The following is a 22,269-nucleotide window of genomic DNA, read 5'->3' on the forward strand; positions in this document are numbered from 1 at the left end:
TATAGTGCTGCATGTGCTGAGTTGGTTAGTAAGGAGGGTTCATGCTGTGTCTATGAGGGGGACTCGCGAGAAGGCTCTTCCTGGGTTTAATGATATCCACTTCTGAGGGGGTGGAGATCCTGTTCTTGTTCAAGGTCCTCATGCCTCGAGCATCACGAGGAGCATTGAGTGTCTCCAAGGTACGCTGATGATACAGCTTTCTCTTCCAACCCACCGCCAGAGCAGCTGCCTCCATCTCCTCCTCTTCATCACTGTCAGGTGGGCGGAGTCCCTGGGAGGGGAGGAACATACAGTGAGAGCATACCTTGCAGCAATGTGTGTGGGTGTGTGTGTGGGTGTGTGTGTGGGTGTGAGGGGTGTACCTTCATACAGGCGGCCTCTGCAGCCTGCACTGTTTTGATGACAGCCTTCATGAGATTCTGAGCATTCTTTACAAGCATCACTTCAGCCTGCAGCAAAATATAATGTGCAGTCAAATGATGCATATTTATAGACACTGAGGAATGTAATGTCTAACAAGTGCTACACATGACTCACTGAGCTGTCAGTGGGTGTGGCTGCCTTCACGGTTGCTATGATACGCAGCTGTGTGCTCAGAGTGGGTATCATCTCGGCACAATATTGGAGCTCGTTACGAATGGTCTTGTCTGTGCAATGGCCTCCAATAATGCTAGCAAACCTCACCATGGTCTGCCCGTTGGCTGCTATGGCTTTGGCTGTGTCAATCATCTCAGACTGGTTCTGTAGCTCTCCTTTACCACGACTAAACTCAGCCATCTGCGACATTTGGGTTGACATTTTCTTGGCGACGGTAACTATTGGGTTGTCCTCTCCTGTGAACTCATCAGTGACCTCACGCAATAAAGCAGCTGCCACCTATAACACAGCACAGGGGTCAGTGAGGTCATCATGAGTGCACGGTAATAACACAGCACAGGGGTCAGTGAAGACTGTACAGACTGTTACTGTTACAGTTTCCGAAACCCCCACTGAATGGCCATCCTATACAAAGGCCAGGCAGCCAGTCCAAAATGAACAGTTAATTTGTAACCCCACGTCTGTATAATGTTCAAACACTGTTTTCTCCATCACAATTAATATTAAAGGATACGGTACACACATTAGTACATGCACTGAATTCCTCTAGGGTACTCACTGCAATGGACTGAGAGGAGACACTGTAGGGATCGTCCTCATCACGGTTCACCCAGGTAGGGAGAGGGACCACCATGCTAGCCGGACGCTTGGTACGCAAGGGAGTGGTTGATTGCACACTAGTGCTCTCGTGTGTAACAGTCAGTCTGGGGGGAGGGTTATGCTAATCCTCACAGTTGATTATAGGCACTTGAAAATATTTGGTTTCTGAACTTAAATCTTACTTTGGTGCACTGCCATCGGGGTAGTCTATCATTTTGTCGTCGTTGAGTGCCTCGTCAGAGTAGTAACGCTGAGGGGGTGTGCCGCCCACTCCCTTGTCAACTGTTAGTTGTGTGGTGTGCAGCAGCTCCAGGAACGCATCTACAAAGATACAGCTGCTGATAAACTACCTAACCTTTAGTCTTGTAACACTTAAAAATCAAATTTCTTAGGCAAATTGAGCGTTTCTTCTGCAATCGACGATTTGTTGTGCATTATGAACATGACATTGCCTACCCAATACTGAGGTGAGGTTTGGTGAGTGGATCCTCTTGAGATTAGAGAGGAGGTATTGAGCTTTTGATGCCCACTGCCTCCGTAAGTGGTTGAAGTGATCCAACATGGCGGACCCTGGCTCACCTAACACGGGGGAGGGAGGGGCTTCAACTCTGAACATCATAATACATCATACGGGCTTACTTGCTAGGGAACGAGCTGCACCAATAGTGTGAGGTGTGAGCTTTGTGAGGAAAGTGAGGGCGTTGTCGATCTTGTCCACCCTCCGCCCCCTCACTTCCAGAGAGCCCGTAGTAGTGCGAAAGAGGCCCAACACAACTTGGAGCTGGTCTCCAATAAAGGACGCCCTCTGTTCAAACTGCTTGAGAAGGAGGTCTTTAGCGAGACCCTCTGATCTACTGGCTTGTATGGCGGTGTCTACCAGTCGATCTAATGGAGCAGACACCTCAGCTGTCAGCTCATCAATGTGTGCAGTCAGCAGGTGAACCTGAAAGGGGCCGGGATCGAGAATAACAATATGGTGTGCTTAGATCAATAATTTAGTTCGGGCCCAAGTTGTCCATATAGAGATCTTTCAAATGGTACGATCAAAATTGATATTCAAAATTGATATTCGAGAGATAAAAGTATTTTCCAATTTATACGTACCATGGTCCGAGGCCGAAAAATGACAAATTAGGGCCGCGACGAAAATTTGGATTGAAACACATCATTTGAAAGGACTTTTTCTAAGCTTTCAGAAAATCCTAAAATTTTTGACATTGGATCAACTGTACTCAAGTTATGGCTGTTGAAAGACACCCCCTCCCTCCCTCCGTTTAAGCTCCCGCGAGTGGGCTGAATGCGCCAGCGAAAGTCTTAGGCTCCCGCGAGTGGGCTGAATGCGCCAGCAAAAGTTTTAGGCTCCCGCGAGTGGGTTGAATGCGCCAGCGATAGTCTTAGGCTCCCGCGAGTGGGCTGAATGCGCCAGTGAAAGTCTTAATCAATGATTTTGGGAATCTTTCAGCTGCCATAACTTAAATTCTGTGGATCGAAAGTCAATATTTTTATGGCTTTCTGAAAGCTTAGAAAGAGACCTTTCAAATGGTACGATCAAAATTGATATTCGAGAGATAAAAGTATTTTCCAATTTAGCCGTACCATGGTCCGAGGCCGAAAAATGACAAATTAGGCCGCGACGAACTTTTAGATTGAAACACATCATTTGAAAGGAATTTTTCTAAGCTTTCAGAAAATCCTAAAATTTTTTGACATTGGATCAACTGTACTCAAGTTATGGCTGTTGAAAGACACCCCCTCCCTCCCTCCGTTTAAGCAATGATTTTGGGAATCTTTCAGCTGCCATAACTTGAATTCTGTGGATCGAAAGTCAAATTTTCTGAAAGCTTAGAAAGAGATCTTTCAAATGGTACGATCAAAATTGATATTCAAAATTGATATTCGAGAGATGAAAGTATTTTCCAATTTATCCGTACCATGGTCCAAGGCCGAAAAATGACAAATTAGGTCCGCGACGAAATTTTAGATTGAAACACATCATATAATTATGAGTATATACTTATAGCTATAAGTGGCTCTATTGCAAATCTTCCATATTATGCATCTACAAAAACTCGTCTATAATTATTAGGATGAGTATATACGAATCCTAGCTATAGTATGACTACATGCACTGCTGACCTGTGAGGACCAATCTCTCCTGAGTATCTCTGAGTCCTCTGCATTCCTTTGCTCTGCCTCAGCCCCGCCCACTCCCTCTGCCTGGGCATGTGCTACCTTGGTGAGTTGTGTGGAGAGCTTGCGGAGGTTTGAGGCCGTCACTCTCACCACCTGAGCCTTGTCCGAGTCAGCACACCTGTATAGATGATAACAAGAGATCACCCCCTAACCCTCCAACCCAGTCACTCACCCTTCTAGGGCGTCCTCCGCCACCTCCCCCAGTGCACTGGCCAAGGTCTGGATACTCTGGCTCTGCTCTGATAAGAGGGACGGGTCACCTGACTTGGCTGACAGTATTAGAGTATCAGCAGCCCCGCCCATTCCTAGGGATACATCGTCCACTCCCTTCATCAACACCTTGGCCTGGGGGGGCATGTCATACAGTCACTATCTCGTAGCTATGTATTTTCACCAAAACTGTGTCTCACTTAATGGCCACAACTGCTATACAAGGGCTACAATATAATAGGTTCCAAATGAGCAGTTTGCGTACAAACAACCCCTCAACAAAGGCCACCTCTGCACAACCTTACTTCTATAAAGGTGTCCAGGATACCTACCTTGGTGGCCCATTCCTGAGAGAGGAGGTTGAGATGCTCTAGTGTGGCAGACCCCACCAAGTCCTGTTGCCCTGACACTTGCTCAGCAGCTGTCAGGAACTGTGGTGTGAGCTTCCGTATCTCTGCCATGGTCACCCTCACCCTGTCCACCTGCTCACGTAGCTCTAGGTCCTGGGACTGGAACGATTCATCACTGTTCCCAATGGCTTCCTCAGTCGTGGCCGCCTCTATCGTCATGGTAGCAATGTTCAACATCCGCTCAGTCTGCGTGCTCATGTGTGCCATCTGCATGTGGTAAAGTTAGCAAGTAATTCTAGTCTAAACACACACACACCCACACACACACTCACACTCACACACACCACACCCACACACACGCACCATACACACATACACACACTCACTTGCTTCCTGACACCCTCCCCTGTCTTTGCTGCAGTGACTAGTTTATCAGCTGTCCTGGACCACGGGAGGTTGGCCTGTTGTGTGGCATCCACCAGCTGACGTACATGCCCCGCCCACTTCTGTGTGGAGATGTGGAGATCACTGAGGGAGGCGGGATCTCGTGCCACCTGCTCTGCCTGGTCAATCACCTGGGGAACCATCAGAGCCACTTTAGATGACCGACTCTTGATGGTCCTGTAGGAGGGAGAGGTGATGCAAGCCCAAGCCAAGCGCAATTCAAGCTCAATTCAGCCATAAGGCCAGGGGGAGTACAGCGAATAAAAACACCAACTATTCCACAAAAAACACCGTCACACAAAAGTTACCCACTATACGGCAATCTCCCGATAACATGATAACATACTTGGCAAGTTCAGTGTCGGGTTTCAGGGTCTCAGCTGCTGACTCGGCAATATTGGTGAGACGGATGGTACGAGCTTTCAGTTGTGAGGCGAGTAGGGGAACCCCCTCCGTGTCCCCTCTCTCTGCCGCTGTCGTTAGTCTCTGCAGGGGGGATACGTAGGATCTCATCGTTCCCGTCTCTGTGGGGGGGCGTTTGGCAGGGGTGGGGGGTTGAGAAGTGGGTGTGGTCCAACTGGAAGTGCTTATACCAGGACTTACAGTTCCCAGAGAGTCTGAGAAGTAATTATTACGATAAGAGAGTGTGATTTGGATGAGTACACATGTACCTGTGAGGTTGACCTGGTGTGATTGGTCCTTGGTCCTGTGGCGGTGGGTTGGAGTGAACGTGCTGCTGTTCTGGTCCATTGATAAGCCACTCTCAGGTCTGCTGGACACTGTCTGAGTCTGCAGGGAGGGGGGGAGGGCAAACACTCAGAGCATGCAGATACACGAATATCTGTACAAGACAATTTCTGATTTTGATGTTTTTCGCACCAAATACCTCGGCTTAAGATAAAAAGTGGATTACATGATGTGTACAAAAAGTAGGTGAAATGTAAGTACACACATCACCATAGTTCCCTACCTGTATGTCCGTGGCTCTGCTGGTGGGGCGTGAGTCCTTTGGTCGTTCCTCGTGTTTACTGGCAGCTGTTCTCAGACCTCCGATGTACTGCGACTGTTTCCTATGTCTCTCAATGTTCCTCTGAAGCATCCTCTCTTGAGCCGAGCTCCGTGGTGAGTGGGCGGGGCTTGAACCAACCACCTCCTCTTCCTCAGTGTAAGGGACATCAATCTCATGACTGAGCACAGTCTGTATATCATGAATGGCCTCCAGTAGTTCTCTTAGGGACCCCACAAAGTGGTCCTGGGCAGTCTGATTGGACGGATTGGTGACCAGTCTCTGACACAGTTTGAGCATCTGTGGAATGACTGCAGCAAAACATATAATTACATGACGTATATATAATAGTACTAGCTAGTGTGTGTGCCTTATAGTGTGTGTGCCTTATAGTGTGTGTGCCTTATAGTGTGTGTGCCTTATAGTGTGTGTGCCTTATAGTGTGTGTGCCTTATAGTGTGTGTGCCTTATTATAAGGACTGTAATATTATATAGTACCTATTACAGTGTCACTGTGTGTATCTACCTTAGTGTGTGTATCTACCTTAGTGTGTGTATCTACCTTAGTGTGTGTATCTACCTTAGTGTGTGTATCTACCTTTGTCGAGTCTGGAGACGGCCTGGGAGAGGGTGCTCTTGAAGGTGTGGTCAGTGGCTTGTCTGACGGCTGTGTGTCCAAACTCTGAGATCCTCCGTGCCTTTGCGGCCATACCTGACACAATGCTGTTGAGTTCCCTCCAGTTCCTCACTCTAATGGCGTCCCTACACTGAGCCATGTCCTGTTGGATGTTGGCCTCTGGGGAGGGAGGGGGCGTGGAGGGTGTGTGAGGGGTGTGGAGTGTGTTGAGTGAGGGGGTGCGTGAGGGGTGTGGAAGAGTGTGGGTGGGGCTTTATAGTGTACAGCGACAGTAGACAATTAATGCATCAAATAATAGCCATGCATTACAAACTGGAAAGTTATGTGTTGCATCCAAAAATTTGGTACAACATTTCTCATGTACTGGCGTGAGCTGCACTATCAACTGCATACCTGACACGGCCATGAAGTCCTCTGGATCGATGATGTCATCAATAGCACTCGTTAACTCTTGTACTTTCTCTGCCCACTCTCTACGCACAGAGTCCAGTTGCTCGTGAGCCATCTGATTGGCTGGATCCTTGCGTACCCCCAGTGCAGCATCTACCACTCGTGGTGTCAGTTTGTCCACACTGTTAGCCAGGACCTTGATCATTTGCACTCCTGCATGCAGCCATAGAAACGTGAAGTATTTGGTATTCATTGCGCTAAACCACAACTAGTGAGAATTGGAGTAACTATAAAAGCTGAGAAATGCACACACTTGGTCAGATCCTTCTGGTTCAAGTGGAGGCGATGATTGGTTGCATCACTTGATACACATGAGTGAACTGTGCTGCCAAACTTATTGTTACGCATAGCACATAACCATCTGATCCACTTCACCATAATAATAATAATACAACAGAAATGACAACAAATGTACCAATTCTAGTTTCTATGACAATGTACATTCACCACAGAAGTACATTTTTACCCGACACACAAGCCACTCTGAGCTACAAAGAGGCATGCACACACTCACTCTCTGCCTCACCCTCAATGGCTGCCATGCACACACTCACTCTCTGCCTCACCCTCAATGGCTGCCATGCACACACTCACTCTCTGCCTCACCCTCAATGGCTGCCATGCACACACTCACTCTCTGCCTCACCCTCAATGGCTGCCATGCACACACTCACTATCTGCCTCACCCTCAATGGCTGCCCTCAATGGCTGCCATGTACACACTCACTATCTGCCTCACCCTCAATGGCTGCCATGCACACACTCACTCTTAGCGTTGGTGGAGCTCTGTGCTGCATGTGCTGCCACTTGACTCAGTCTCCGGGAGTGACGTCTAAACAAGTCCACTTGTCGTGTCAGACCTCTCATCGAGTCGTTATAGCGATCAGAGGAGGGGGAGGAGTCACCAGACTGTGAGAGGGAGGCCAGTATAAGCCAACGTAGTTTAATTAACAACTTACAGTGGTGCTTGTTGGGGTTGCCGTGGTAGTGGACTTTGACCTTGATGTGAGGTGGGGGTCTGTAGCGGCACGTACCAGATGATTGATGGGAGCTGATGGTTCCACAAATGCTTCGGTCACCTGATCCACCACAGAGTCAGCTACCCAGCGATCAAGCTCTAATAGGCGCTCTTGCAGTCGCTCAGCCGTTCTGTCAAAGGTCGCTTTAGTGGCTTCATTATAGGGGTCACTGGAGATGGACTCTGCCAAATCTTGCAGGTTTTTACGCAATGACAACACCTGAAGAAAGTGAAATGAAAACCAATGGCTAGTGCATCTTGTTGTGTTGAACGTTATGAGGAAAAATGATTAACTTTTTTATTTATGCTCAGACTGGGAATGGAAACCATTCACTTGTACGTACCTCTTCACAGAGCTTCTTAATGGCGTCCCTGTACTGATCTCTGCTCACATGAGCCACGGCCATGGAGTTCTGGAGGACAGAGTCCAAGTGTCTGTCGAGGTCAGGCCCGATGTAGTAGCGACGATCCGTGGTGAGCTTGCGCTGTACCTCCATGATATTGCCCGCCATGTTGTCAGCTTCTCTGTTGAGAGGATAGACAGCATCCATTAGTCTATGAAGTGCTGTGGCTAGTTCTCCACCCAGCATGTCCTTAGTCTCCTGTGAGGGGGCGGAGTAACCAAGTGAGTTGGTGTCCAGCAAATAACATTTTAACAGTACTACAGGGTTTTGCAGAATCTTTGCAATATCTACAAAAAAGCGTTTTGCCTTGAGCGTTCCTTATAAGGTTATCTGTGGTCAACCATAAAGTTGTAGATCTTAGTCAGCATGTCAACAATGCACTATTCTACAAACAGTTGATGGATCAACTTGAAGATTCTCAGCAACACTTTGATAAGAAAGTCCAAGCAGCTCTGTCTGATGCACTATTCTCCATCTTATATCCCAAATAATGCCTTGGTCAACTTTTTTCACAAGAAAAAGCCATTTTGTTTTTGAATTTTGCTTCCCAATCAGACTTGGCATTTCACCACAATGTGTTTATGACACCACAATGTGTAAACATTAGATATCCATATAAGGAACGCTCTACACCCTCTATTTCAAAGATTCTGCAAAACCCTGTATATATACCAACGGCTGAATAGAAAAAAACACAAGGCTTTTTTCGAAATTCTTGGATTTCAACTAATCACAGAACTTGTATCAAAGCACACCATTGGAAAGGTCATCTCGAGAGCTATTGAATGCATCAATTAGTTTTGAAATTGGACAATCTGAACACGAATAACGAGCTCTCAAAGATAGCTGCCAAAACGGCTGAACAATGGCAACAGAATGCTTACCTTTGCAGAAGGGGCAGTGGGTGACTTGACATAACTCTGCATGGCCTGAGAGAACTTGGGCAGGTTGACCTTGAGTCTGTCCAAAGCCTCCAAGAGTCTCCGCTTGCAGTCTACATCAGTGAGCTCCTAGAGAAGGGTGGGCGTGGCACTGTAGCCAAGGGTACTATACTATACATGCTGATCTCGTACCTTCTGTCTCTTGTCTGCAAGCGGGAGCAGGAGAAGCATGGCCTCAGAGAAACCCTGTGTAGCCAACATGATGTAACTGTACGAGTAACCATATACACTCACTCCAAAACAAATAACCAGGCCTCTCATGGACTTTGACCCTTGTACGAGTCCCAATCGATCAAGCGCCCCCTGTGCTGCATTGACAATCTTCCTCACTTCCCCCTCGTCCCACACGAGCAGCAGCTGTCACAACACATCACCACAGTTGGTAAGGCACACCTCTCAATGGCTACATACCTTGACAGTCCACTCGAGGAGGCTCTGTGTGGCACTGTTGAGCATGCTCTTGGTGTGCTTGCAGAGAGGGCTATCAGAGAGTCGACCAGCTGCCTCCAGCAACTTCTCAGCTGTCTTCAAAGTCATGTCACTCACTCTGGGCATCTCAGCCTTGAGTTCCTGCAGACACACACACTCATACTCAGTTACTAGTGCTAGCATATCTAGTCCATTGACACACGCAGACACGCTAACACTAGCTATGGCTAGCTAGCTCCATATAGACACACACACAGTCCAGCTAGTGATGTACCTTATTAACACTCTCTTGTGCAATGGTCTGAGCAATGTTGGCCATGTCTTGCACGCACTCCATGACAGCTAGTGCACTGGGCATCAGATCAGGGAAGGGGACGCTACGGCTCCTGCTGGATAGCCGCATGAGGTCCGACACCTGCAGGGGGAGAGAGGCATCACCTGACATAGCACATAGCTAGGCACATGGATAGCTACAGTATCCATGGCATTTACATGATTTATAGCTTTAGAGCTAAAATACTGCAGCTATGTTTTTGTAGACAAGTAGAGGCCAGATGTTACGGCTAGGAAGCACTTACATGTTTCGCTATAGGTGCCAACACAACCTCCAGAGAGCGCGTCTGGATCATGGAGAGAATAGAATCAGATTGCTTCTTCTTGACGTCCATTTTGTTAGTCCTGTACTTTTAACGCCCACTTTTGAGATACGCCCTCTTTTCTGTGGTAGCTCCACATCCCACACACGCAGCGCAGCTCATTAGCACAAGTGTTGTGACCTTGCTAGTTGACTGTTCCGTGCATGTAGCTAGTCTCTATGATGATGGTTCCACAGTGCCTCCTTCTCTTCGTTGCTGTTTGCATCTCTCTGTGCACATCAAGTAATGGAGTTGCAGCTGCTGATCATACTTTGATTTATGTGAGCCAGAGCAGTGTTGTCCATGATTCGACCTGCTGGACTGGAGGTCTTGTAAAGCCTTGTTCCTCACTGGACCTTGCACTAGAGGGGGTCCACAACATGTCCAACAGCATCCCCCCTGCATGGGTAGTCCTGCTACCTGGAGAGTATCCTCTAAACAGTATGCAACACTCCATATTTGGTACTCAAATTCGAGATTTTGGAATAATTGCTAACGATTCTACGATAATGCCAACTATTAGTTGCGGTGAAGATGTTGGATTCAGCTTCATCAATGTGTCAGGGATAACTTTGCAGAATGTCATATTCAATGAATGTGGTTCGATACAGCCGTCTACGTCATCAAAGAGGAACAGCAATGTAACTAAGTTTTGGGAGTTTCGAATTGGATTGTATTTTGTTAATTGCTCTGACATTTGGTTTGAACACACTTGGGTGAACAATACCAGAGGAATTGGAGCATTCTTGTTCAGTTCCTATGGAACCAATTTATTTCATAACAGTCGGTTCCACGGTAACAGTGCGATAAAGAACGAGGATTACCCAGCAGGAGGTGGTCTCTATGTTGAGTACTCCAGTTGCATCCCAACAAGTGCAACCGTCTGCATTAATCTCACTCAGTATAGCTCCAGTACACTGGATATTAATAACTGCACATTTGAGAACAATTCTGGGGAAGTTTTGGAGATTATCTCTACGGCTGATAACTGGCTACTGCCTACGGGCTCAGGGCACTCCTCTATTGGCAGAGGGGGTGGGTTGTCGATTACTATCGAAGGCGAATCAAAGAACATCAACGTGAGTATCACAGAGACAATCTTCAAAGGAAACAAAGCACTGTTCGGAGGTGGTTTATTTGTGGAGTTCCATGACAATGCTAGGCACAATATATTGAACGTACAGGACACGTCCTTCATCAATAACTCGGTGAAGGTCCATAAAAAGATTGACAGTGGAGGAGGTGGAGTGAGGGTGGGTCTAATATTCTACCAGCCCTCTCATGTGCTCAATAACTCAATAACTTTCAACTACTGCAAGTTTATGAGCAACAAAGCGAAGTGGGGTGGAGGAGTCTCGTTCTATGCAGCAAGAGAACACAATGTATTGGTGCCCTCCAATAACCTGTCCTTCAACTGGTGCACATGGTCTAACAACACTGCATGGCTTGGAGCTGCCGTGGATTTGGATCTCTGGGATGCCAGTTCTGTTGGTCTTCCAGTTGTTGCGAACTTTTATCATTCCCAAGTCTATAATAACTCAGTGATGCGAGCCAATTGGACACTAATGGGAGCAGCTGCCTTCTACATTGACACTGTACCTATTAAATTCTCTGGGTTTAGCTATTTCGTTCAAAACAATGGGTCAGCTCTGGTTGCTTCTGGTTCCTCAATCACTTTGGAGGGAAACACTTATCTCCTGTTCCAAGAAAACAATGGAAGAAATGGGGGAGCAATTCAATTGGTTGGAAACTCATTTATAACTGTTGGAGATGGTTCATTTATTGATTTTTTACAGAATACAGCCGAGCAAAAGGGAGGAGCGATATTTGTGCAAACTGTCAGCAAACATGATCTGATAACAACTTCACCAAACTGTTTCATACGCTACGAGAACATCACTGTACTCCCCAAAGACTGGGAGTCGGTTTTTGTTTTCAGCAAGAACAAGGCAAATGGAAAGAACAACTCAATTTACATGACCACCACTGCACCTTGTGAATGGCATGATGGTCAGAATACCACCAGTGGATCTAATGGAACAGCTCTGTGTTGGATTAATTGGTCATACTTTGATGATAATGGTGTAGCAGACAATTGCAGACATCAAATTGAAACAGACCCTGAGGAATTTACAACTAACTCTTCGGTTATTGACAAACGATGGATAATACCTGGAATGCAATCAACTCTATCGGATAATTTTCATGTGGTGGATGATTTTGGAAACAATGCTACTGATAGGTTAGTGCTCACAGCGAGTATCCGAGAAACTATCACTTACAATAATACTGCAAACACTAGTAAAGTTATCGAACCACATGCATTCATTCAGCCGTACATAGCAAACAATACCTTCACCATGTATGGGAAAACCAACAATACTTATATTGTGGAACTGTACACAATGGACCCGAGAGTAGTTTACACAACTATGCAAGTGGAGCTGCTCCCGTGCCCTTTTGGGTTTGTGAACAATGTGCATCAAGACAAGCACTTCTCTTGTGAGTGTGATAATAGTAAACCATCCTTTAATGGCATTGTGGAGTGTTCGAGAGTCAACTTCACCTCAAGTCTCAACCTCCTCGGTCAATGGGCGGGGCTGAATCAGAGGACGGGACATCGGGTGGCAGGGTCCAGTCCGTACACCAATAACCTCAATAGAACACAGTTGACACTACCTCCAATCAATGAAACGTTAAACCCTGGAGACTATTTCTGCAAGCCAGTGAACAGAATGGATGTGCTTTGTGGAAAATGCCGTAATGGTACCGGACCATCGATAAACTCTGAGAGCTACAAGTGTGTTGAGTGTCCACCTGGAATTCAGTACTACAGCTGGTTGCTTTACATCGGCACAGAGATTCTGCCACTCACTATATTTTTTCTGGTCCTAATATTATTCAACGTTAGCCTGACGTCTGGAGCTGCTAATGCATTCATTTTCTTCAGTCAGATAATTACGACCACGTTTGGCATCTACACATCCAGCAGTGGCCCATACCATGCAATGAGAGAGGCCTACAGACTCGTGTATGGAATATGGAATCTGGACATTTTCAGCTCGCTCCCATTTTTTCAGTACTGTTTGAATCCGAACTTGGACACAATCACAGTGATCTTACTCGAGTACATTATTGCATTCTACCCTCTCCTAGTTATCATTATACTCTACTCTATAGTTGCCCTGTACAACCGTGGCCTCAGGCCTATTACATGGCTGTGTACACCTGCTCGTCTCTGCTTCATTAGACTCAGGAATGTTTGGAACCCAAAGAACTCTCTCATCGATGCAATTGCTGCCTTCATTCTACTGTCCTACTCGAGAATGGTACAGACTTCACTTAAGCTTCTTCGCTATTCTACTCTAGTCCATGAAAATGGATCCTGTGAGAGCCACGTTGTGTACTATGATGGTACCATGCCGGCTTATGAAGGAAAGCATATCATCTTTGTGGTCATAGCTGTGTTTGTTTTGCTAGTATTCGTAGTCACTCCACCGCTTGTGCTAATCCTCTACCCTCTCAAAGTGTTCCATCGTCTCACCAGTGTCTGCTGCTCCTTGAGTGGAGGGAGATTTGAACAGTTTTTGAATGCATTCTACGGCTCCTTTAAGGATGGTGCTAAAGAAGGAAAGAAGGATTACCGATTCTTTGCTGGTCTATATCTACTCTATCGCGGAGTGTTTGCAGTCATCAGGTTTGTACCTAATTGGGCTTTGACCTACTTGCTGCAAAATATATTCTGTTTGTTGGCCATCATCATGTTTACTACACTCAGACCTTATCGTAACGACTTGCACAACACATTCGATGCTTGCATATTTGCTCTACTTCTTCTCATTAGTCTCCTTAACCAGTTTAATTTCAACCAAGTTTATCTGGAAAGTGATCAACAAGTCTCTCCCCTCATCTTCTCGCTCGAGTACATACTAATCTGGGTACCTTTTGTTGTCGTTGTCTGCCTCCTCATCTACTGGATGTGTAAAAGCTACGTCAAGAAAATAAAAAAACAAGTTCAACGAACACAAGCACTGGAAGCAACACTGTCCCATGTGGACATAATGCCCAGAGCTAGTAGTGTTGATGATGATAACAGTATAATGCGTTTGATGGATGAGCGGCCAATGATGTACAACTACGGGAGCATCAATACATCACCAATACCCAGCTCTGATACGGAGGGATCTGTGGAAGGTGGTGGCAAGTCGAGCAGCAACCAATCACATCGCACCGTGAGCAGCAAGGGATCATCCAAGTCGGACACACCCATTCTTTAGAATTAAAACTGATTAGCATAACTTTTTACCAAAAATGGTTAACGCGTGTTATTAATTTTACTGTCGTGTATAATTATATCTAACCCCCTCATTTTTTTTCACAATTAACAAATTGAGCAGTTTATGACATCTTAATCCTAAAGTGAAACAAGTACACAATAATAACTACAAAACTATAATAGTGTTTCGTTCCCAAATACAGTTTCATTCTTCAGTCTTCTTTTTCTTGGCCTCTGGTTCCTTCACTTCAAACTTCTCATCACTCGTCTTGTCCCAACAATACTCCAGATAGTCACCGGCATCTTTGCGAATAAATGCAGCTCCCTGTATGTATGGACACATAATAATAACAAACATAATTAGAGTTGTTGTTGTAAGCATGTTAATAACTTGTAACTTACTTAAATGCTGACATTATAAACACATTTTACTGAACTATCATCACATAGGAGCATGTGTAACGATCTTACATTGACACATCTGAATCCTCTGTCCAGTTCCCCGAGTCTCCTCATATCCTCAGCGTCTAGTTTGATCTCGGTGGACTTGAGGTTCTCCTCAATGCGTGATGGTTTCACAGACTTGGTCAACACCACCACACCTCGATGCAGCTGGAATGACAGGCACACCTGCAAGTGCACGGGTAATTAGGCGTTAACAAAATGGCCCCCTCCTAAATGTGAATGATGGTGTGTATCTTTATACCTGAGCAGAGGTGACACTGTGCTTGTCAGCTATTTCCTTCACCACTGCATCGTCCAGGACTCTCGGCTCCTTTCCACTTAAGAACGGGCTGCCAGGGTTACCCAAGGGGGAGTATGCCTCAAATGCAATCCCTGAAAAAACAAAAATCCATAATTGTATATAAATTATTTATTTGTAGAGAAAATGTTGTAACACACTGTACAGCAAACTGAATACAACAAACGGACCCTTGCTGCAGCAGTACTCCTTGAGCTTCAACTGCTGTAGGTAGGTGTGAGATTCCACCTGGTTGACAGCTGGTACTATCTTCGCTGTCTCCAGAAGTTTTTCGGTCTTGGTGATGGAATAGTTGGAGGTCCCAATTTGCTTCGTCAGTCCCTTGCCAGCAGCTTCCTCCAGGCCCTGAGGGACAAGAAATCATACTAAAGCAATCAGAGCGTTCAAACATAAGCAAATCAACACAAGAAACACAAAAATTAAATGGCATCCGGCCAATAGAAATCAGTATTACCTCCCAGCACTTGGCCTCAGTCTCAGCAGAGTACCCAAACTTATCCTCCTCAGCTACAGTATAGAGCGTCTTTCCTTTGGGGAACGTATAGGGCCAATGTATGAGGTACAGGTCCAGATAGTCCAGCTGCAGGTTCTTGAGAGTCACCTGACATGCAGGCACCACTTCGTCACGGCCATGGTCAGTGCACCTGGATCAATAGATATACAGTATCTAACCCATACATATACCTTGTTGTAAGCTTGTGCAACAAAGACTTGATGCTAATAATGCAGTGTTGAGTGCCAGGTGCTAGACTCCTTCTTACCATAGTTTTGAGGCGATGAAGATATCCTCTCTTTTGACAACTCCCTCCTTGAAGCACTTCTGAAAGGCCTCGCCAACCTCAGCTTCGTTGCCATAGATATGAGCACAGTCAATGTGCTTGTAGCCTGCCCTGAGGGCGGCTTCCACAGCTGCTCCAACCTCACCAGGCTTGGAGAGCCATGTCCTGGGAGGAAGTAGACCACCACGGTAATTAAAGTTCATTACTAAATCACCACATACAGTCATTATTACACTACGCATGCTTAGATTGGTCCATGTGGTACATGATAAGTGTGATAATGACATTCGTTTGCAAAATAATGAGATTCATAAGGTGAAACCAATAATGACATAATGAGAAAAGCCGCCCGCCTGCATGCAATTAATTAGAGAAACTTCAGGACCAGAAACCAGAGTATCACTTAACAAGACTCATGCTTGACATTAACCATGTAACTATAATAATCAGCCTTATGCACCTATCAATGCAAAGCCCCACTACCCTCCTCCCGGGACAGGGGGGGCTTTGTCAATTATGAGGTGCAAAGGACTCTCCCCCGGGGCTATTTTATTTAACAAACCCCTGGCAAATACCCGGGCATGACAGTTGAACACAATAATAATTGCTAGTATACAGACAAACAGCTATGATATACTGACTTTACAAAGTTCCAACCCCCAGGGCTAGCAAAGCTCCTACAAAGCCCTCCCTTGTCCCAGGAGGGGGGTAGTGGGGCTTTGCATTGATAGGTGCATTAATAATACCGTTCCAATGCATGCAATATGCCTGTTCTGTACGTACTGCGCTGCTTGCACTAAACCCACCCAAGTCCAAAGGCAGGTATCTTGTTACCAGTAGTTAGGGCCACACTCCACTCCTACAGTACAGAGAAACAATAGATCTATAGATGCATGAGTAGTACCAGCACTTATGTGTGCCTACAAGCTAGACACACACACACACACTCCGGCAATTTAGACCAAAGCTAGCTGGCAATGTCACCTGTGCTACGATACAGCTGCTTTGTAACCTGCTCAGTGAACTTGTAGTAAGGTAAAGAACTCTTTTCCAACAGTTCCACATGTTAGCTACACGTGAGTTAATTTGTGAGGTTTGAGCTAACCAGCCCCACCCCCTTCGTCAAACAGGCAGTAACCATCTTCATCTCTCCACTCGACTCTGCCTTCACACACCAGTCTCTGACTGTTACCCTCACAATGTTATGTTTCTCATTGCATGTGCTGTTCAACACAATGTGAAGAACTTTTCAATCTAAACAAAAACACATGTTCACAATAATAACTACAAAACTATAATTATAGTGTTTCGTTCCCAAATACAGTTTTATTCTTCAGTCTTCTTTTTCTTGGCCTCTGGTTCCTTCACTTCAAACTTCTCATCACTCGTCTTGTCCCAACAATACTCCAGATAGTCACCGGCATCTTTGCGAATAAATGCAGCTCCCTGTATGTATGGACACATAATAAGACACTTGACAACACATAATGTGCAAGCATGGTAACTTACTTAAATGCTGACATTATAAACACATTTTACTGAACTATCATCACATAGGAGCATGTGTAACGATCTTACATTGACATATCTGAATCCTCTGTCCAGTTCCCCGAGTCTCCTCATGTCCTCAGCGTCTAGTTTGATCTCGGTGGACTTGAGGTTCTCCTCAATGCGTGATGGTTTCACAGACTTGGCCAACACCACCACACCTCGGTGCAGCTGGAATGACAGGCACACCTGCAAGTGCACAGGTAATTAGGCGTTAACAAAATGGGCCCCTCCTAAATGTGAATGATGGTGTGTATCTTTATACCTGAGCAGAGGTGACACTGTGCTTGTCAGCTATTTCCTTCACCACTGCATCGTCCAGGACTCTCGGCTCCTTTCCACTTAAGAACGGGTTGCCAGGGTTACCCAAGGGGGAGTATGCCTCAAATGCAATCCCTAAAAAAACAAAAATCCATAATTGTATATAAATTATTTATTTGTATAGAGAAAATGTTTTAGCAACAAACGGACCCTTGCTGAAGCAGTACTCTTTGAGCTTTAACTGCTGTAGGTAAGGGTGAGATTCCACCTGGTTGACAGCTGGTACTATCTTTGCTGTCTCCAGAAGTTTATCAGTCTTGGTGATGGAATAGTTGGAGATCCCAATTTGCTTCGTCAATCCCTTGCCAGCAGCTTCCTCCATGCCCTGAGGGACAAGTAATCATACTAAAGCAATCAGAGTGTTCAAACATAAGCAAATCAACACAAGAGCTGATAATAAATTGAATGGCAATCTGGCCAATAGAAATCAGTATTACCTCCCAGCACTTGGCCTCAGTCTCAGCAGAGTAACCAAACTTTTCCTCTTCAGTTGCAGTGGTGAGATTCTTTCCTTTGGGGAACGTATAGGGCCAATGTATGAGGTACAGGTCCAGATAGTCCAGCTGCAGGTTCTTGAGAGTCACCTGACATGCAGGCACCACGTCGTCACGGCCATGGTCAGTGCACCTGGATCAATAGATATACAGTATCTAACCCATACATATACCTTGTTGTTAAAGCTTGTGCAACAAAGACTTGATGCTAATAATGCAGTGTTGAGTGCCAGGTACTAGACTCCTTGTTACCATAGTTTTGAGGTGATGAAGACATCCTCTCTTTTCACAACTCCCTCCTTAAAGCACTTCTGAAAGGCCTCGCCAATCTCAGCTTCGTTGCCATAGATATGAGCACAGTCAATGTGCTTGTAGCCTGCCCTGAGGGCGGCTTCCACAGCTGCTCCAACCTCACCAGGCTTGGAGAGCCATGTCCTGGGAGGAAGTAGACCACCACGGTAATAACATTCATTACTAAATCACCACAATACAGCTATCTAACATTAACAAGATTTATGCTTGATATTAACCATGTGATCAGCCCTACCACCAACGTTCCAATGCATGCAATATGCCTGTTCTGTACGTACTGCGCTACTTGCACTAAACTCACCCAAGTCCAAAGGCAGGTATCTTATTACCAGTATTTAGGGCCACACTCCACTCCTACAGTACAGAGAAACAATAGATGCATGAGCAGTACCAGCACTAATGTGTGCCTACAAGCTAGACACACACACACACACACTCCGGCCATTTAGACCAAAGCTAGCTGGCAATGTCACCTGTGCCATGATACAGCTGCTTTGTAACCTGCTCAGTGAACTTGTAGTAAGGTATTATTTTCCAACAGTTCCCACATGTAGCTACACGTGAGTTAATTTTGTGACGATAAGATTGAGGTTTGAGCTAACCAGCCCCACCCCCTTTGTCATGCAACAGGTATTACCTAGTACTCATATCATCTCCCCACTGGCCTCCCCTGAAGAGTAGAGGAAGAGAGGCCTGGGATCGAGGCTACTCCCCACTCTGCCTTCACACATCAGTCTCAGCCTGTTACCCTCACAATGTTTCTCGTTGCATGTGCTGTTCAAATTTCTTTACACAATCATTTGTACAAAAATGATACGAAAATATTGCAATGATTACAAGACTGTATTAAATTGTCCTAAAAGTTCCACAACAGTTTCCCAAAGGTTCTCCTACTCTGACTTGAGACACTACACAGTTTAGTGTAGTCATCGGGAGGAATCACTGTGTTCAGATAGTCGGATATATCCTTGAAATGACACAATCCCCCTGGCAGCTTACAAAACACAGGACTGACAACTTTGCCATTGTAGATGAGTCTCATAGAAAATCTGTCTATAGCTGACAATGGCTGGGGGGTGGCGGTGGTGTTCTCGTATAGTTCCATGAGTATCATAGAGGCGTAAGGTGACCACACCCCATCATCCACTAGCATGGCCGTCAGCAGGGGCATCACTGGAGGGGGGGGGCGGGGCAATATGTTAATCATAATTATAGTACAAAACAGGCTAAAGTTCCCCTCCATTTAATAAATGGTTTGGGGACTCTTTCAGCTCACCTGTCACAACTTTGATTTTGTGCATTCAATATCAATGTATTATTTATGATAGCTAATTATAAAGAAATGATATCACCAATGTTTATATTTGGGAGATGAAATAATTTGCCAATTTCGGCCCAATACCATGGATTATAGCCCATGGGTCCAAGGCCAAAAAATGAAAAATTATAGCCCCAACAAAATTTTTGCTTTAAACACATCATTTGAAAGGTCTCTTTCTAAGCTTTCAGAAAATGGATAATTTGCTGACGGTGCAAAGCATACAGTGGAATGTGCACTCACATGTAGTATCATGTCCGGAGTAGAGCAGAAACTTTGGCATTTTCTTCCCATTCACTGTAGCATTCATATTCTGTGTAGGAGGGAGACAACCAGTGGCCATTGCATGTAGTCTCTCCCAGGCTCACCTCTCCCAGCTCCTTGAGCAGGAACCCGATACCAGTGCGAGAGTTCTCCCCCACCGATGGGTACTGGTACAGGTTGTAGAACTGCCAGGACACTTCTGCCCACGCTCGTTGGTACAGCTCCATTGTCATGCCGTGAGGCAGCTCCAGCTTGTGGCAATAGTGTGTACGCAGGCAGTCAGTGTAGTGTATAAGGTTGTCCTCTGTTAGGTTGTACCCAGTGGTCTTGTAGATGTCCTCCAGGAGAGCTAGGGTTGTGGGGTGGTGGTCCATCCACGCCTGACTCTGGTTGAATGTATTGGAGTAGTAGCCTGTCCTAGGACACAGCCTGTGTGAGGTGTGAGGGTGTGAGGTGTGTGTGTGTGTGAGGAGTGTGTGGGGGACAAGGGTTGCTATAAGAAAACAAGAATTTAGCTCGAATAAGCATAAAATTACCGCACATTGGATTGGCAACCATGTAGTCATAAGTGGGATCCATGGTATGTATCTCCAGGGTCTGTGTAAAGGTCGCGGGTTTATCAGGAGGATACATGCCAAGCATCAGACTCTCGGCAGACTAGAGGGGTGGGGATAGGGACAGAAAGTGGGAGGGGCTTAACTCACCATGAGCGTCCTGGGAATATCTGAGCAAAGGACAAAAAAGAGCAGTTGTACAAGCAGCATGCAATTAAAGCAAGAAAGTAAAAAATTTCATAGATTTATAGATGTATGGATTATGAATATCAGTCAGCAGTGGGACTACAGTGTGCATGTAGTGCAGCTGACCGTCGCTCCTCAGATAGAGCTGAGTGGGGTCCATTGTCTTGCTGAGGAAGGTGCCATCCACGTATGCTTGGGCAAGGTTCTGTCCATTGGTCTTCTGCTGGTTGAACCCAATGGAGGTCAGCTGGGAGAGGGAGCAGTTGCCACGGAGGGTCTCGTCCCCAAATGAGTAAACTACAACAAAAGTGCAACTTTCAGCAAAGGATCTTAGTAGGGCCTGTGTACGCTTATCAAGTAAAGCTACTATACAAGTTAGCTAGGGGATTTACCCAGTACAAGCATAGATAGAGCAAAGAGGGATTGGCAACAAAATCGACCTCGAATAACCATCCGTGTTGCCCCGGCGTTACTCGAGGCTGTCTACTTCAACGAGGAAGACAGCCTCGAGTAAAGCACAAGCTGGGAATGGTTGAGGAGACAACTGATTTGTCTTACTGTCAGTATAACAATCCTGCTGCTGATTTTAGACTTCATTTCCATGCTTGAGGCTATATATGATCCAGGACACTACTTAGTTAGACAATCTTAGCTATATTATAGGTGCTATTGGTACATAGCCATAAAAAAAACGGTGAAAAGAGGTGAAAAAAGCGCTATGTACCCGTAGCTCTTTCTCAACAATCTAGAAACAATTTTGGGAATTTCCACATAATACACATCATCAAGAAGCATGGAAATGAAGTTTTGGGGGGTCTTAGAAAGCTCTGTGTAAGGCCTAAAACATAAAAAAAGTGTTTCGCGGCGTTACGGTGGGGGACAACACGCATCGTTTCAGGATTAAGCCACACCCCCTGCACAAAAGTCTACGTTTTAACTTCCGTTGCCAATCCCTCTCTTCTTTATCTATGGTACAAGCCAGCCTCAGCTAGCTCCACTTAGTACAAGAGATTGTAAAACTACGATGCCCTGTATAAAATCCTCATAGATGCCCAATAGTTGACTGCACAGGGCGGCATATTCACGGCCCAGGTACTATACTTATATCACTGACTCTTCCTGTACACTCTTGGCAGGACCTTGCCATATTGGTGGTCTGTGAGCATGGGCAGCTGTCCACTGGTCAGTTGACAGTCCCACACAGAGCTGTCTTCAGGCCAGCACAGGTCTCCACCCCACGGGGTACGGTCACCATGCCTGACAGTGTGTGTGTGTGTGTGTGTGTGTCACATACCCACCTTACATGCATACATGCATGGCACATGTAGTTGCATGCAGGTAGACTGACATGCATGTGTGCATGTACCTAATGACAGCATTGACTTGTCTGAGGGTGAGAGCAGCAGGCCTGGGGGGCACCTGCCATCCACTAGCCCCACACTCCGGGTCTAAACCAACAGCCACACTAACAGCCAGACTGAGGACCAGAGAGAGAAGCACTGCTGCAGTACTCATCTTATAAACACATGCACACATGCAG

General features: G+C 45.9%; 3 protein-coding genes and 1 pseudogene across 3 annotated transcripts; 1 reads left to right on the forward strand and 3 right to left on the reverse strand.

The window, feature by feature from the left end:
* Window positions 1–25: 25 nt before the first annotated feature.
* LOC135332227 (uncharacterized) lies at window positions 26–10,010 on the reverse strand. The gene is made up of 25 exons (XM_064527591.1): window positions 9,858–10,010; window positions 9,554–9,694; window positions 9,262–9,420; window positions 9,085–9,207; window positions 8,983–9,036; window positions 8,794–8,919; window positions 7,850–8,107; window positions 7,447–7,725; window positions 7,255–7,396; window positions 6,431–6,640; window positions 5,999–6,196; window positions 5,365–5,711; window positions 5,066–5,183; window positions 4,741–5,011; window positions 4,337–4,571; window positions 3,933–4,217; window positions 3,563–3,735; window positions 3,334–3,508; window positions 1,837–2,140; window positions 1,654–1,776; window positions 1,380–1,518; window positions 1,157–1,301; window positions 538–876; window positions 363–449; window positions 26–271 (listed from the first exon to the last, which is right to left on the reverse strand). The coding sequence occupies exons 1-25, from the start codon at window positions 9,945–9,947 to the stop codon at window positions 26–28; spliced, it is 4,767 nt and encodes a 1,588-aa protein (XP_064383661.1). The 5' UTR covers window positions 9,948–10,010.
* LOC135332228 (uncharacterized) lies at window positions 9,998–14,318 on the forward strand. Its single transcript, XM_064527592.1, has one exon. It carries the CDS (start codon window positions 10,094–10,096, stop codon window positions 14,189–14,191), a length of 4,098 nt encoding a protein of 1,365 aa, XP_064383662.1. The 5' UTR covers window positions 9,998–10,093; the 3' UTR covers window positions 14,192–14,318.
* On the reverse strand, window positions 14,296–19,008 carry LOC135332253 (aldo-keto reductase family 1 member B1-like; annotated as a pseudogene).
* A 171-nt stretch (window positions 19,009–19,179) lies between these two features.
* Window positions 19,180–22,265, reverse strand: LOC135332239 (counting factor 60-like). Its single transcript, XM_064527614.1, has 8 exons — window positions 22,096–22,265; window positions 21,844–21,986; window positions 20,856–21,026; window positions 20,694–20,713; window positions 20,531–20,646; window positions 20,094–20,418; window positions 19,969–20,038; window positions 19,180–19,580 (listed from the first exon to the last, which is right to left on the reverse strand). The coding sequence occupies exons 1-8, from the start codon at window positions 22,263–22,265 to the stop codon at window positions 19,264–19,266; spliced, it is 1,332 nt and encodes a 443-aa protein (XP_064383684.1). The 3' UTR covers window positions 19,180–19,263.
* Window positions 22,266–22,269: the final 4 nt, after the last annotated feature.

The sequence above is a fragment of the Halichondria panicea genome, chromosome 2, assembly GCF_963675165.1.
Source record: "Halichondria panicea chromosome 2, odHalPani1.1, whole genome shotgun sequence".
Lineage (NCBI taxonomy): Eukaryota > Metazoa > Porifera > Demospongiae > Suberitida > Halichondriidae > Halichondria > Halichondria panicea.